The sequence below is a fragment of the Lathyrus oleraceus genome, chromosome 1, assembly GCF_024323335.1.
Source record: "Lathyrus oleraceus cultivar Zhongwan6 chromosome 1, CAAS_Psat_ZW6_1.0, whole genome shotgun sequence".
Classification (NCBI taxonomy): Eukaryota; Viridiplantae; Streptophyta; class Magnoliopsida; order Fabales; family Fabaceae; genus Lathyrus; species Lathyrus oleraceus.
This window is the reverse complement of record NC_066579.1, coordinates 453378568-453394416: the sequence shown is the minus strand read 5'-3', so window position 1 is coordinate 453394416 and position 15849 is coordinate 453378568. Positions and strand designations below refer to the sequence as shown.

Here is a 15849-nt window from a genome sequence, read left to right as displayed (position 1 = left end):
GGTGTGTATTGATTTGACACGTTATAGTTTCTCGGGATCATTTTTCCCACTTTGTTAAGTCATGAAGTTCTTCCATGAACTAGTCTTTTGGGTTGACCTCTCATCATTTGTTTAAATTCTAAGACAATAGTTGATGTTTTCATTGAAAGTAATACCTACATGATGAATCAAGGTGCTCAAAAAAGAAAGGGTGATATCGGGGGTCTCTGTCGGTAAAGTGAAAGTCGTTGTAGTTGTTAAAGAGTATGTCAACTTTAGTTCTACATTGTGTAGATGAAAGAGCTCAATATGGTATTTAAGCCATGAGGGCTCTTCCACCTAATGGACTAGTCTTTTGGGTTAAGCTCTCTTCATTCTGCTTAAATTCTACCAATTGGTGCTTTCATTGAATTGAGCCCAAGTATTATAAAACCATACAACAGTGACTTTTTTTTTTACTAGTACGAAATCAACTTGGTACCCTGAGGTCTACACCACACACTTTGCGTAGTAATCATTTGCGTTAGACCTCAATGCTACCATGTAACACTAACTATTTACAGGCAAACATAGTTTTATGAATTACATTTTGCATTTCATAATACATGTTTTTCCATTAAAATGGCATAGAATCACAAGTTTGTTGGGCAACCAGGAACTGATATGCCTTTCGCAGTCGGACAAGATGCCAATGGGCAATGTTCACCATCATTTCCCCACCAAGTAATACTTCTATTTTCCAAACTCAGTGAAAAGTAAAGCAGAACAGTCATAAAAGCAACTCCGGTATCTAGTGCTGCTGATAGAACATAGTTGTATCTCTGCCACCATTTCTTTCTGTAACGGAACACAAAGAAGTTGAAAACCGTTCCGAAGAAAATCCAAGCGTTGTAGTTCAAAGGTGTTGCTGGTGGCATCATTCCGGTAGCTCCAAGAAGAACTGGAAGGTTAATCAAAGGAATCCATGACTGTTTAGGAAAGGCTTTATGCAATAGCCAAACAATTATTGGTCCTACTGCACCTCCAAGGAAAAACCAATTCATTACACTGTAGTTTCCTTCTGAACCAAATATCTTTTTTGGTCCTACCAAACCCCAAATAACCGAAGCATCGAAGAAAACACGGTCACCTGGGCATGTCCAAGGACTACCTTCTGGTAGGAGATCATCATGACATATATTCTTGATAGAGTTTAGCAACCACCATGCTACCCCAATGTTGATGGTTCCAGCAAGCATTGTTCCTATGAACTATACATGTATGAACAAATTGAATGCGTCAGAAGAAAACTATGAGTAAGTGTTCAAAATTGTTTTAGGTGTTATATTTCTTTTATGTTTTTCTGTAACACAGTTTGTGGGAAGATCAGTGGAACCGTAATTTACCTGAACTAAGAACATTGATCTTGGAGGGATTTTCATGTAGTGTCCAAGCTTGAAATCACTAAGGAAGGAGACTGCTTGTGCCATGCTAATGTAACCATAGGTTTTGAAGCATACATTTGCGATTGGTCTTCCAGGGTAAATCAAACCGAAGACATACTCAGTGATGATATTTAATCCTGGTGTCTGTATTCAGAAAGAAAATGGTTCAGTTAAAATGCACATTACATATTCATATCATTTTTGACATATATGTTAGATATCATACCAATTTTATGACTTAATCTAATATAACTTAAGATATTGGATTAGCTAGTATATGAAACAATAAGAGTTCTTATGACAAAGTTTCAAGATCTTAACCTGGTTTGTGGTGGCAGTTATGATGCTAATAGGGAGAGTAAACACAAAAGCTAAAGCTCCGGCAAAGAGAAGTCCCCACCAAGGCATCTGAATTTGGTCATTGAGAAAGATGCATAGCGCAAGAGAAACGGCGAGTGTCACTGCCAACAACACGTAAAACCACCAAGAAGGTATGTCTTTGTATCTTTTCATCAATCTTGTGTGGATATCTTCTTTACCCTTAGAAGAAGCACGATACCGCTCCATAATTTCCCTGCATATTTAGTTTTACATCAAACAAATTATAAACTTTTGAATGACATAGCTTATAGCTCAGTAAAAGTATAAGCTGTAAAGTAATTTAATTTCTCATGTTCAACTATGTCATAGTGTAAACATCTTAAAATGCTGCATACGAACTCTCAATAGAGTTGTGGGGAAAATTCATCTTAAATTTAATTGTTTCTTTCAATAATCTCACAAGTCCTCCCATACAGTCTCAAAAGTACTTATTTCAGTAGATAAACTCAAATAAGTCAACCCAAACATGTTCTAAATTAAGTAAGAAATAAAACATCAATTCTAAATAATTTGGATAGAATTATTACCTTCCATAGAAGCAAGCAACATGGGAAAGGGTGGATGCTATGGTTGCAAATCCAAAGCCGTAAGTGAGAGCGAAAAACACACTTAGATGAATTCTACCTTGCTCTCCATACTTTACAACATCTAGCTCAAACTTGTCATTGACAATAGCAGATATGTTGTACTTTTGACCTTCAGCAGTGAAAAGGTGAGAGGAGAAAATTGGAAACCTTTTAGCATTGTAAACATCTAGGCCCCAATATGCAATGGGAATCACAGTATAGACTATTAATGCATAGCCCACAAAAACATTGACAATGGCAAAGAATGGTGAGATAAGAGGGCTGAACAAGAATGATGCCACGGCAGACCAATCAAGTGTAACGGCGCCAACTCCAAGGCCTTTCATGCCTGAGCCTATCTGCTGAGCTGTGACTGACTTGGAGAATACCCAACAGACCCATGATATGCTTGTGAGTGTTGTGAAAAAGTATCCTGGGATCACATACCATGAAAAACTGCATACTAGTGCAATAAAGAAAAACTTTGCCCGTGACATTCGGTGGTCGTTATCTTTCTCATGCAAAGCTCTGCATACCAACAACAGTTTTTGCATCTAATTAAGTGATGAGTCAAAGAAAAGAAATCACAGAAGAGGTAATGTTAGCTGGTAATAAGCCACATAAGCATTATATCCTATGCGGCACGTTACATGGCACTTAGCGTGCCATCCATATAAGTAAGTTTATTAATTTAAGAACCAAATTGATTTCAGATTAGTTTTTACATACTTTTTAGTGCATTTGATTTACTTGTTTTAAGACCAATGTTACTGCCTCTTACATCCTTAAGGACAAACAATGTTTTACTCACTTTTTCAATGCTAAGTAATGATGCATTAGCAACTACTCAATGCACATGTTTTGCCTTGTTGGATCCTTTTTTCCTCACAAGTAATTATAATGTTGCTAATTTTAGTTTCACTGATCTCTCCCAACATATAAGGGCTACAAGACTGTCCTCAGTCCTAGCTAACTCCTATATTTGCATACAAGGGTTGCCAAATTGTCACAATCAAAGTCAAATGACTTAAGGTGAGAAAAGAGTTCAATATTAGTATGAAAGGAAACAAGTCTCATGGGGTCACATGGTGTGGACCACAAAGCCATTAAGCCGTTACCAATTGCGGGTCAATCCTAAATCTAATAGACTTATATAACTTATGGATGATCACATATATTTTATATTTGCGGTATGAAAACAAATTGAAATGTTTGACATAACGTTCTTATGGCTGGCTAGTTGCTAATATTGAAGTCAACAGTGCTGAAGTCTGAGTTGCATATGGCCCAGCTGGCCCATCTCAGTGTTTTTATTTCAACAAAATACATTCCACACGCATTCATTAAGATATCTATCTCCATAAGTCCCTCCTCACTAAATGCCTACATACGAGGAAAATTATTAAGATCATATTCATGCATGATTATCTCTATTCAACTCAATATCTTATTAAGTACAACTTAAGAAATACACAACTCAATATCTTATTAAGTACTACTTAAGAAATACACGTTAAATGATACTCTGTGATACAGAGTATATTTAGAGACTAAACTAATAAACTTATAAATTTGGTGAGCAAATATTTTTATAGTTTTCATATTCAGAGACTAGTAATAAAAGAAGTTATTAAGAAAGGTCTTGAGATTTATGATCGGGATAGAAACATGGTCTTAGATAGAATATTATGGCGAAAATCATGTAACCAACTTTATTTAGTGAGATAAAGTTTGGTTATTGTTATCGTATATTCAGAGACTAAAATGATTGTTTACTCGTTTATATGGACGTACCGGAAAAGTGAGACCTGGACAAGGGTGCTGGGCCACCACATATGGGCTGGCTCCACCACATACTTCCTCAGCAACCCAGCCCATCCGTATCCCAGAACCTGAAAATTCATCATGAATTCAAATTGAGTAGCTCCTTGAAAATAAAATATAATACATATATTATTATAAAATAAATGCACTCAAATGATTAAGCAATACTTAATATTACAACTAGTTGGCAAAAGACTTTTGTAAGTATAAGGTTCTATTAGAAATCCGATTTTTTTTCAAGATTCCCAATTTGTAAAAAATAAACTAACTCAAGGAATATGTTCAACAAAACAATTCCCAAATTTTAAAAAATAAAGTAACTCAAGGAATATGTTCAACAAAACAATGATGAGCTAAAATAATAATTAAAATTTTCAAGTAATTATTCTGAATGAAATTTAACAAGGAAGGTAGAAAGGAAATATAACGAAAAATAAAAAGGGACTGGTCCTGCAATTGTAAACAAACAAAGGAGATAATGAGAAAGCAGCTTTTAGTGTGCTTGGTTTTAAATGAGTTAAAATTGACTTTATAGCTGTAAAACGTCGCTTTTTATGTTCACAAATATATTGGATTGTTTTATAGAATTGATTTTAATTTGAGATAATAATTTATTGTTTTGGACTCTAAAAATAATTTTAAATTTAAATTTATTGTTTAATGTAATTTTGAAATAAATATGTATATATAAAAACAAGAACCACTATATTTAATTCATTTTTCATTTGAGTAACATTTAGAAAATTAATTCATGGAGGAAAAAATTTTAAATTTTAAATTTTAAAAACAAAGAAAAAAAATTTAGAAAATTAATTCATGCTTAGAGTTAATTTTTGTCAACGAAAAACTAGGGTCTTTTGTTAGAATTTGATTTTTATAGAATTACACTTTTTTTTTAAAATTACATTTTTTTAAACAAACTTTAAATAAATAACTGATTTATAAATTATTTTTTTATAAAACATTATTTTAGATATTTTCTCATTTTACTATAATATTTTTAAATATCAAATTTTCAAAAATATTTAATTCAATTAACTTATTATAAAAATTATTTTAAAGATAAATACCTTTTAAAAATGATGTAATATTGACAAAAAATTTAATAATAAATATTTAAATATTGGATGTCCAAATTAATCTTTTAATCTATAAAAAAAAATTTGAAAATATCTATTTTCTTTAAAAATATATATTAAAAAAACACTTTTAAAATCGATGTCCATCAATTTGATCAAAATTATGTTAAAACAATTGCCTCAACTCAAAAACTCTAAATAATCACATTATTATTTTCACGTTTCATTGTATTGAAGCATTATTTTCCACAACTATTTATAGCATGTTTGTTTCCACCTCACAATGATCCATGAAAATGCTTTTTTTCTTAACAAACTAATTTGAATCTTCACAATTATCAAGTTTAAAAATTATTGAAAAGTGAAAATTACTTTGTTAACTAATTATCAAACACTTACTTAATTTTAATTTAATTTTCTAACTTGAATCCAAATCCATACTAAATGATTTTTTGAGTGAAATAATGTGAGTATAACAATGAGTCAAACATGACATGGTTATGAAAAGGACAAAGAACCAGCTATATATCTTTTTTTCCTATACAACCCGCTAATATATTAAGTATCCCATACAATATAGTATAATAATTTTAACCATACAATACATAATAATTTCTCACGTTAATCCTTGCATCTAGTAATTAACGCCTCTAAAATAAAATATCCCAAAAAATATATTAAAATTCAAAATATCTAATCTTAGTTTTTAAATAAATATATTGATGAGAAAAAAAAGTGTGTGAAGAAAAGAAACTTCACCTGAGTAGTAATAATGAGAAGCCAAGCAGCATGAAAAGAAATGCTCCTTCCATAAAACGCTTTTATTATATTCACAATCCCAACCGCATAAGGCGACCCGGATCCGAATGCACTTCCCGCATTCGCGAATATAGTAATCAACACATGCTCCTTCATGTTAAACGGACCCGGGTTAAACGACATCAATTTCGACCCGAAGCCGGGGATGGTAAACTTCCTCGACGGTAGAATCGCCGCCATGAAGTGACCGATTGGGAGTGTCGCCACCTGAACGGAGATGAGAGTGATGATGAGAGGCTCTGTTCGGTAAGCGAAGAATTGGTTGAGGAACGATAAGATTGAACATGAAATGAGACCTAGAAACCACATGCGGAAAGTCCATACGGGTTGAGTCGGGTCGTCGGTGTTTGTTACGGTTAAACGAACTTCTTCAATTGGAGATAGTTCTTCTTCGTCTTCTTCTTCTACTACTTCGTTTTGGTTTGTTACTTTCTCTGTATCGAATGTGTTCATTCTGTTAGAGATGGAGTTTTAGAGAGAGAAAGTGATGAGAGAGAGTGGCGAAGGTTTTGAATATTTGTTACATTGGAATTGAGGGTTGTTATTATATAAAGCTTTCTTGTAATACTGTTAGTTGTAATCTTCTCCTGTTAGTGGCTCTTTCTCTGGTATATTAAAGTACTCCCTCCGTTCCTTTATAAGTGTCACTTTCTTACAAAAATTTTGTTTCTTTTTAACTGTCACTTACAAAGTTCAAGGTAGTATTAATTGCAATTTTGTCAAAATTACCCCTAGATAATGATTGCAGAGAGAAAAAAAGTAAAGTGAATGTAATAAATAATTAAGGGTATTATAGGTAAAAGAAGAATTATTGTTTGAAAAGTAACGATAATGATTAGCTTCCTTGATATGTGTAAAAAGTCAAAAAGTGACACTTAAAAAGGAATGGAGAGAGTAGATTCTAATTGATTCTTTTTCTTGTATATTTATTGGTGTTTTAGTATTTAATTTAAAAAAAATGTGTTATTTGACAATTTTTATTATTTTATTTGTGTGTGGATGGTGGTGAACATAATTAGTTTATAGATGCTAGGAATAACTGTATTTTAATAAATAAAGAAGAAACATACAAACTCTTAATGTGAAATGGATATGATAGGAGAAAACCGGATTCATACTTTCATCATTAAAAACTAGATTCATTTGTAGCCATTAATTGATCTCCATTTATCTATTTTCAACCGTTCACATTATATATTCATCAAATCATCAAATAAATCCATGTACTACTAGTATTTTTTTATTTTTACAAAGGAATCATAATTCATAGTGGAATTTGAATGGTGTAGTGACTATCAAACAAATAGATATAGATATAGTTTTATTAATTTTGAAAATTTGTTATTTGACTTTAAGATCGAATTATTTAAGAGAGTAAATTATAATCTTCTCTTGGTGAGAGATTTATATAGATAGATACACCTTTTTTTTATTGAAGATAAATACACTTTTTAATCATTATTGTAAATAAATTTAACTTTTTAATTACATTTGATAGTTGATGTATATTGATAGTTAATATTATATTGATCATATATGCACTAAATATGTAAACAAAATTTGAAAAATGATGCAGCCTGCATAGTATGAAGGATCCCAAGACAGTGTTTTGGTTTACTCCGTTTGTTTTTGGTTTGACATGGCTATCATCGTGACGTTGGAAAAATCAAGTTGGTTGTGAATTTGCTGGCTGGCACATGTATGTAATAATGGCTGGCACATGTATGTAATAATGTATCTCTGTCCAAGCTTGACTTGATTTGTTTTCTTTCTCATAGCGACGCCTTTTGAAAATGAATAAAGGTGGTAATATCCTAATAATGGATTACGCAGATTTTTTACCTAATTAACCCACATTTTTGAAGAAATTCCCAAAATAACCCAGTTTTCAAAAAAATTCCCAATATACCCCACTTTTAGAGGGAGGCGCCAATTGGATTGGCGTCCCCTCTTAAAAATTGCAAGAAGGCGCCAATTGGATTGGCTAGGGCACCTGCCCTAGCCAATCCAATTGGCGCCTGTGTGTAATTTTTTAAGAGGGGGCGCCAATCCAATTGGCGCCTCCCTTAAAAAAGCCTCAAATGAAAAAACTTCCAACATGAAAGTTGTAGATCTTTTCAAGACAATGAATTTGGATATAAATTTTGCAATATTTGGATTTTTTTTTGAGAAAGTTATGGGCAGTTGAAGTTGGACTTCTGAGTTTTTCAACTGTTATCTGACCGATAATGTTTTGTATTATTGCGTGTGTTTCTTTTAGGAATATGAATTTTTGTCCAACATAACATTTGAACTAGACATCTTAAATTTTCCAATGCACTTGGTCCCACCTCAAAATAATAAAAAATGAGTGAGTTAGGTCCCTGCGAACTTGACCCAAAATTAGGGTTTATGTCAAAATGACCTATAATGTTTTGAAATTAATGATGAGCTTCCAAGTTTCAAATGGATTTTTGATGAACATGAAAGTTGTTCATATGGCGACTGTTGTTAAAACTTGAATGGAGGCGCCAAATGGATTGGCTAGGGCAGGTGCCCTAGCCTAGGGTAGGTGCCCTAGCCAATCCAATTGGCGCCTATGTGTATGTTTTAAAAGGAGGCGCCAACTCAATTGCCGAGTCCCTCATAAAATGCCTTTTTTGTCTTATAAATAGATGCGTAGTGTGACCTATTGTTCCACAATTCATATAATCATTTGGCTATCATGTTTGGTGTTCGTCGCCGATACGGTAAGGTGATTTATGCGAGAGACAAACCTCAATTGCTGATGCTGTTTTGGAACATCACCACGTTAGATCAACTGAAGAGGGAGCTGGTTCGATGGTTAGACGGGAAAATACCAGAAGGGGAAAAATCAGAAGTATTGAGAGACTTGACAGTATCTTTGGTTGGGTGCGAATGAAGATTGATAAGGATGCTAGGGAAATGATGTTCGGTCGAGACGATATTAATTTGATTGTTGTAATCAGTTAGAATTATTTATGTTTTCAGATGTTTTGTACTGATGTTGGTTATGAAACTCGTTGTAACAAGAACTTAATGATATATAATGATTGATTGTTACAGAAATACAATGTTATAAAAAGCATAAGATCTAGATACAATGTTACAAATAGCTTAAGATCTAGATATCATGTTACAATAAGCTTAAGATCTAGATGATGCTCCTTGATTGGGACAGTTGTTTTTGTTGTGTCCTGGTTGACGACAGATACTACATAATCTTATCATTTTATCTGTGGAATCCATCTCTGTTCTTATACGTGTGCTGTTTGGCCTTCCTTTCTTCTTTCTACGCATCTCTTCATTGTGCCAAATAATATCTCCTTCATATGGAGGCCAGTAATCCTCCATTGGTAGTACTGAAAAGCTTTTACTATATACATTCATGATGGTGTTAGCCTTGTACACATCAGATAAATGGGTGTAAGCGTCTTGACGAGTATAAGCGCATGCTGCAATGACATGGGAGCAAGGTATGCGGAAGGCCTGAAATTTTCCACAATCGCACCAACTTCTGTGTAGTTTAACCGCGTAGGCTAAATTTGGTCTCCCCTCGCTGTTGCCCATTGTTTCCTGGACGCTGAAATTTTGTCTATGACGGTCAAACACTCTTACAGCGTGTGTCGTAGCTTTGATGCTCTCCTCTTTCATGACCTTCATGCAACATTCACTGAATACTTGTCCGGACATTAACACTACACTCCATCTTTCACCTCTGCTTGCGAACATAGAAGCCAACCTATAATAGGTTGATCTTACCAAGGCGGTTATGGGCAGGTTTCGAATTCCTTTGAAAACCCCGTTCATGCATTCCACAATGTTTGTTGTCATGTGGCCCCATCGACAACCACCGTCAAATGCTCTTGTCCACTGCTCTACTGGGATGTTATTTATCCATCTCCCCGCGTCTTCATTAGACAGTCGAATCTCATCACGATAATATTGAAAAGACGGTTGAGTTAAAGCATACCCAGCATTCACCACCTTCTTGCGAAGATTCTTATCTTTTATAGCACGCATGAAGTTTTGTGCAATGTGTCTGATACAGTAGACATGTGTAGAAGGAGGATCATGCCATCCGTTGTCATGGTTGTTGTAGGCACTTTCGATGGCAGCATGTCTATCAGAAATCAGACATAGATTGGCTTGTGGAGCGACATGCGTTCTGAGATGTCGAAGAAAGAAACCCCATCCAGCAGCCGTTTCACCTTCAACAAGAGCAAAGGCAATGGGAAATACATTGTTGTTACCGTCTTGTGCAACTGCCATGAGCAACGTACCCTTGTATTTTCCGTATAACCAAGTGCCATCAATTTGCAGGAGAGGTTTGCAGAAAGCGAAACCTTTGATGCACGGGTCAAATGCCCAAAAGAGACGGTGAAATATTCTATTACCTGTAGCACAGGTTCCGTCTGGCATCATTGCTGGCACTGTCTCCAGAATTGCCACAGTTCCTGGGACATAAGTTTTTAGTGCCCATAAAAACCGTGGTAATTCCTTGAATGAGTCCTCCCAGTTGCCGAAAACCTGCTCAATAGCCTTTGTCCTCGCAATCCATGCTTTCTTGTAAGATGGAGTATAATTATATGTTGTTCGGATATGGGATATAATTATACTCACCTTCACGGATGGGTCTTTATTTACCAATGGCAGAATGTCTCGACATATCAAAGTTGTGCTCAGTTTACGGTGATCTTGTTGAACGGTTGTTGCGACGCAACTGTGTGGTGGGTCTATTGAAGCGATCTCCCAAGAGTCATTTTTCTTCTTGTAAGATGCAGCCAAACGAAACTTACAAAGCATGTTACGACATTCGATAACATACCTTCTAGAATCAGTGTGTTTCACCGTAAAGTCAGCAAAGTTGTTCATGTGGTATTTTTTGATTGCCAAGACACATTCCTCTTTGGTACGAAACATGTCTCCAACCTTTAATTCGCCTACTGGTCTCGGATACGGATTATAGAAGACACTGTCGGACATTTCATCATCGTGAAGATCCATATTTGTCATATGTTGAGGAGGAATATAGGCATGAGTAGGAGGTATTGGTGGTTGTTGAGCCTCATCTTCATCGTCGTTATTCAGGATGTGATCAACCTGTATCTCAGTCTCCTCTTCTTCTTCATCAACAACATCGACCTCTACTTCTGCTTCTGGGTTGAGTTCATCTGACCATTGTGCATCATCTGCAGCATCTCCACCAGCTGGATCCTGATCTGTTAGTTGAGACTGTTGAGACGGTATACATGGTTGTAGAGTAATGTACAACTCGATACAATCCATGCCTGAATGTTCATGACTAAGAAACATGCTTTCAACATCTTCATCGTTTCGTATCTTTAGGGGGAAAAACTTGCATTGACCATTCTCAAAAAATATAGGATTCTGATATGTCATCTTTGACACAATACCTGATGCTATAAAGGATTGTATTCTTTTTTTGAAATGCAAAAAGGTTGCATTTCTCTTCATCGTGACTCTAATGGTATCAGTGTTTCTAAAACAAAAACCATGAAGCTCAGACTCAAAAGTTTCACCGTTGCAGTGAACGTTGATACTGTATAATGATGAAGATGACATTTTGGAGATGAAAACTATTTTGCAAGTGCAGATGAATGTGAGTGAAGATGAAAAGTATTTTGCAGATGATAAGTATTAATGTGAGTGAAGATGAATGTGAGTGAAGATGAAAAGTATTTTGGAGATGAAAAGTATTTTGCAAGTGCAGATGAATGTGATAGTAAGAGACTTAAATAGATGGTATCAGTGTCTCACATTGAAGCTAGTCTGAGATACCTTGTCAAGCATGCAAGTAATTTCTGAGATGAGGTGTCTGTCATGCAAGACAGTGTGAGTTGATGTGTCAAGCATGCTAGCTAGTCAAGAGTTGATGTGTCTGTCATGCAAGACAGTGTGAGTTGATGTGTCAAGCATGCTAGCTAGTCAAGAGTTGATGTGTCTGTCATGCAAGATAGTGTGAGTTGATGTGTCTGTCATGCAAGACAGTGTGAGTTGATGTGTCAAGCATGCTAGCTAGTCAAGAGTTGATGTGTCTGTCATGCAAGACAGAAGTGAGTATTCAGCATGCAGGATACTAGAGAGCCACGTGTCAGAGATGACGTGTCGATCCTGCAAGACAGTGTGAGTTGATGTGTCAACCAGGCAAGGTATCAAGAAGCTAGTCATCAGCATGCAGGAGACAAGACAGACACGTGTCGGACACCTAAGATGGTCAGAGATGATGTGTCAACCAGGCAAGGTATCAAGAAGCTAGTCATCAACATGCAGGAGACAAGACAGACACGTGTCGGACACCTAAGATGGTCAGAGATGATGTGTCAATCATGCAAGCCATCAAGAAGCTAGTCATCAGCATGCAGGAGACAAGACAGACACGTGTCAGACACCTAAGATGGTCAGAGATGATGTGTCAATCATGCAAGCCATCAAGAAGCTAGTCATCAGCATGCAGGAGACAAGACAGACACGTGTCGGACACCTAAGATGGTCAGAGATGATGTGTCAATCATGCAAGCCATCCATAAGTCATTTGTTCAGCATGCAGGAGACAACAATGCCACTTGTCAGACATGTAGAAGGTGGCGCCAATTGGTTTGGCGCCTACCTTTAAGGCTTGTACATGGTCGCCAATTTGAATGGCGCCCCCATGGAGTCAGTCCTCGAAACCAAGCATTCAGAACTAGCCTTGCATGCATGTGCCCTAGGGTGTCGCCAATTTGAATGGCGCCCCCACTTTAATATTGCACATGGTCGCCAAATGAGGTGGAGACACCATACAAACACAATTTTTCATGCACTCCTCCATTTGCCTATAAATTGATCCACTCCTTCAACAATTCTTCCACACCAACATTCTCACTACTTCATCTACATTTCTCACTACTTCTTTTACAATTTCATCTTCAACAAAATCTTCCATTTTCATCTACACCAACTCCCCAACAATATGTCTTTACTCACAATGGGCGAAGCACACAGAGGAACAGTTGCAAACATCGCGACATACGTAAGTTTTTTCTTATACTTCTTTTTTATGTTTCATCTCCACCAACCCCATTTTATTTTTAAATACCGACTTAGTCAAGTGTTACATTATTTCTATTATAGGAGGTCTCAAGGTTTCGAACTCGAGTCCACGAATTTGTCCCAATGGACCCGATGATTCAACCTTATGTTGAACTCGCCGGTTTTGGTCACCTTAGCAAAATTATGTCTTGGTCTATAGATAACAAGTTCATTCTAGCCTTATGCGAAAGATGGAGGCCAGAGACACACACATTTTGGTTTCCAACCGGTGAGTGTACCGTGACGTTAGAAGACGTCTACATGCTTTTAGGACTACGAATTGAAGGCAAAGCTGTTAATGGTAAGACCAACTATGCAAATTCAATTTGCATGGAGCTTTTAAACACTGATTTGTTAGATGATAATGCTAGGGGACAAGGTATACTACTTTCACGCCTAAAGTCATATTATAATAGTTTTTATTTAGATGAGCATTCTACCGAAGATGCTCGAATCATCAAAACTAGGTGTTACATTATGTTGTTACTAGGATCCTTTTTATTTCCCGAAGGTAGTGGTTCTAGCATGCATATTATGTACTTACCTTTACTTAGACATATAGATAGAATAGGTAGTTATAGTTGGGGATCCGCATGTCTAGCCTATCTCTATAGTTCTTTGTGCAAAAACTCCCACAAAGATACTTCTACATTTTCTGGATGTGCCGTTTTGCTACAAGCATGGGGATGGTCAAGACTACCGTCTCTAGCACCGGTCAATAGCAACCCCTTCACTTTTCCATATGCAAAAAAGTAAGTTGTTTAAATTGCTATATCTTTACTTCCTTCCTTACAGTTTATTACCCATAACTAATTTATTTTAACTTTTTGGTGTAGATGGTCGGCACGCGGTATGAATTACAGCAGATGTCCGAGACATTGTATTACTCAATATCGCAACCTGTTGGATCACCTTCGACCGGCAGACGTAAGCAAAATAATTTCATTATTTCTTCATATTATGTTGACTTTTTCTACATTCATTTAAATCCTATCGTCTTTAACATTTCAGTTCATTTGGCGTCCATACCTTAATATGGATCATGAGCATCAGATCAACCCTGAAGACGCAGCCGTATGGACAACATGCACACCGATAATACGGTTCACAACAGTGGAGCTGCACAACACCGACCGTGTGAAGCTGCAGTTTGGTATGGTCCAGAATATCCCAGATCCCCCAGCTAGCCTAGGAGAATGGCATATGCGTAAAGTGAACGACCAATGGAACTACAACCCTTGGCAAACCTTCGCTAGATCAGAGTGTCGCAAGTTGAAGCACCGTCATGACCATGTCTTAACTGACGCAGTCATGCCAAATGAGGTAAAACCAAGTCGTACTTATATGGCTTGGTATAGATCAGTTGGATTTCAATTCATCGCCGATGATATGTACCTCTACGACCCACGCCAGACAAGTTACACACAAGAAGGATCAACATCTAACCCCCAACAACATTCTCAGCCCGGTTACTCACAACCACCTATCCGACAAACTTTCCGTTCCACAAACACACAAACATACAACCAAAACATGCCATTCACCCAACCCCAAAACCAAGAACATCCCCCATACCACCACCAACAAATGGACCATCAACCTTCGACCGAACATCGCTTCGCACCCACACCATCACCCTACCAAAGTCGCCTTACCCAAAACACTAACCGCCCCATCACCTACCGTAGCCAAGAACCCCAAACATCACAATACCAAAACATCCCACAACCATATCTCTTCCAAACACCCCAACAACCTTTCCAACCTTTCCTAGACCCATCATTGTCACCCATGTCCCCCTTCAACCGTCCCGGTCGCCCATCCATGAGTCAACCACACCCCAACTTCTCTGGCATGGGTCATGAGCTCAGCTACGCCGGTACACCATCATTGAATACTGAAGACTATGCTGAGTTGGCTGAATACCTCAACGGATCTTCTCCTGTAGGAGGTAATGACGCTCCTGGACCATCAGATGAACAAACACCGGTGCAGAATCGTCAACGTGGGTTAGGGCCAAGGGTTAGGGTAGCTAGGGGATGTGGGACCGGAGGTCGGTTAGGTGATCCCGGTCATCACCATTAGGATTCTTTGTGTAAAATCCAAATTTTATTAATATCAATTCGTATTATGTCAAATTTATCTTTGTGTAAACTCCAAACATTAGGTTTCTTTCATAATTCTAAAATAAACACATATCATAATACAAAAATTTATAGGTCAGAAACCCTAATTCAAGGACTTGTTATTGTTATGTTGAAGGGCTTGAATTTGGTCCCTTTTGGCAAAATTCACATACACATATTTTGACAGAAACCCTAATTTTGGGTCAAGTTCGCAAGGACCTACCTCACTCATTTTTAATTATTTTGAGGTGGGACCAAGTGCATTGGAAACTTTAAGGTGTCTACTTCACTTCTTATGTTGGACAAAAATTCATAACTCTAACACAAACACATGCAATAATACAAAACATTATAGGTCAGATAACAGATAAAATGTCAAAGAGTCCAACTTCAGGTGCCCATACCTAACTCATAAAAATTGCAAATGATGCAAAACTTTAGTCCAAATTCATTATCTTGAAAAGATCTACAACTTTTATGTTGAAGGTTTTGTCATTTAAGGCTTTTATCATTCAAACTAAAGGGCTTGAAGTTGGTCCCTTTTGGCAAAATTCACATA

At 36.6% G+C, this 15849-nt stretch overlaps 2 protein-coding genes across 4 annotated transcripts; one reads left to right on the top strand and one right to left on the bottom strand.

Moving 5' to 3' along the window:
* Window positions 1-364: 364 nt before the first annotated feature.
* Window positions 365-6665, bottom strand: LOC127083854 (oligopeptide transporter 4). Of its 3 annotated transcripts, none has more exons than XM_051024199.1 (6): window positions 6013-6665; window positions 4145-4242; window positions 2312-2878; window positions 1725-1977; window positions 1365-1547; window positions 365-1229 (listed from the first exon to the last, which is right to left on the bottom strand). In XM_051024199.1, exons 1-6 carry the CDS (start codon window positions 6523-6525, stop codon window positions 612-614), a joined length of 2232 nt encoding a protein of 743 aa, XP_050880156.1. In that variant the 5' UTR covers window positions 6526-6665; the 3' UTR covers window positions 365-611. The 3 variants fall into 3 exon arrangements, with proteins under 3 accessions (XP_050880156.1, XP_050880166.1, XP_050880175.1); XM_051024209.1 differs by lacking the exon at window positions 6013-6665 and adding an exon at window positions 4603-4635; XM_051024218.1 differs by lacking the exon at window positions 6013-6665 and adding an exon at window positions 4353-4498.
* A 6294-nt stretch (window positions 6666-12959) lies between these two features.
* LOC127083868 (protein MAIN-LIKE 2-like) lies at window positions 12960-15450 on the top strand. Its single transcript, XM_051024230.1, has 4 exons — window positions 12960-13105; window positions 13207-13916; window positions 14001-14091; window positions 14176-15450. The coding sequence occupies exons 1-4, from the start codon at window positions 13046-13048 to the stop codon at window positions 15247-15249; spliced, it is 1935 nt and encodes a 644-aa protein (XP_050880187.1). The 5' UTR covers window positions 12960-13045; the 3' UTR covers window positions 15250-15450.
* Window positions 15451-15849: the final 399 nt, after the last annotated feature.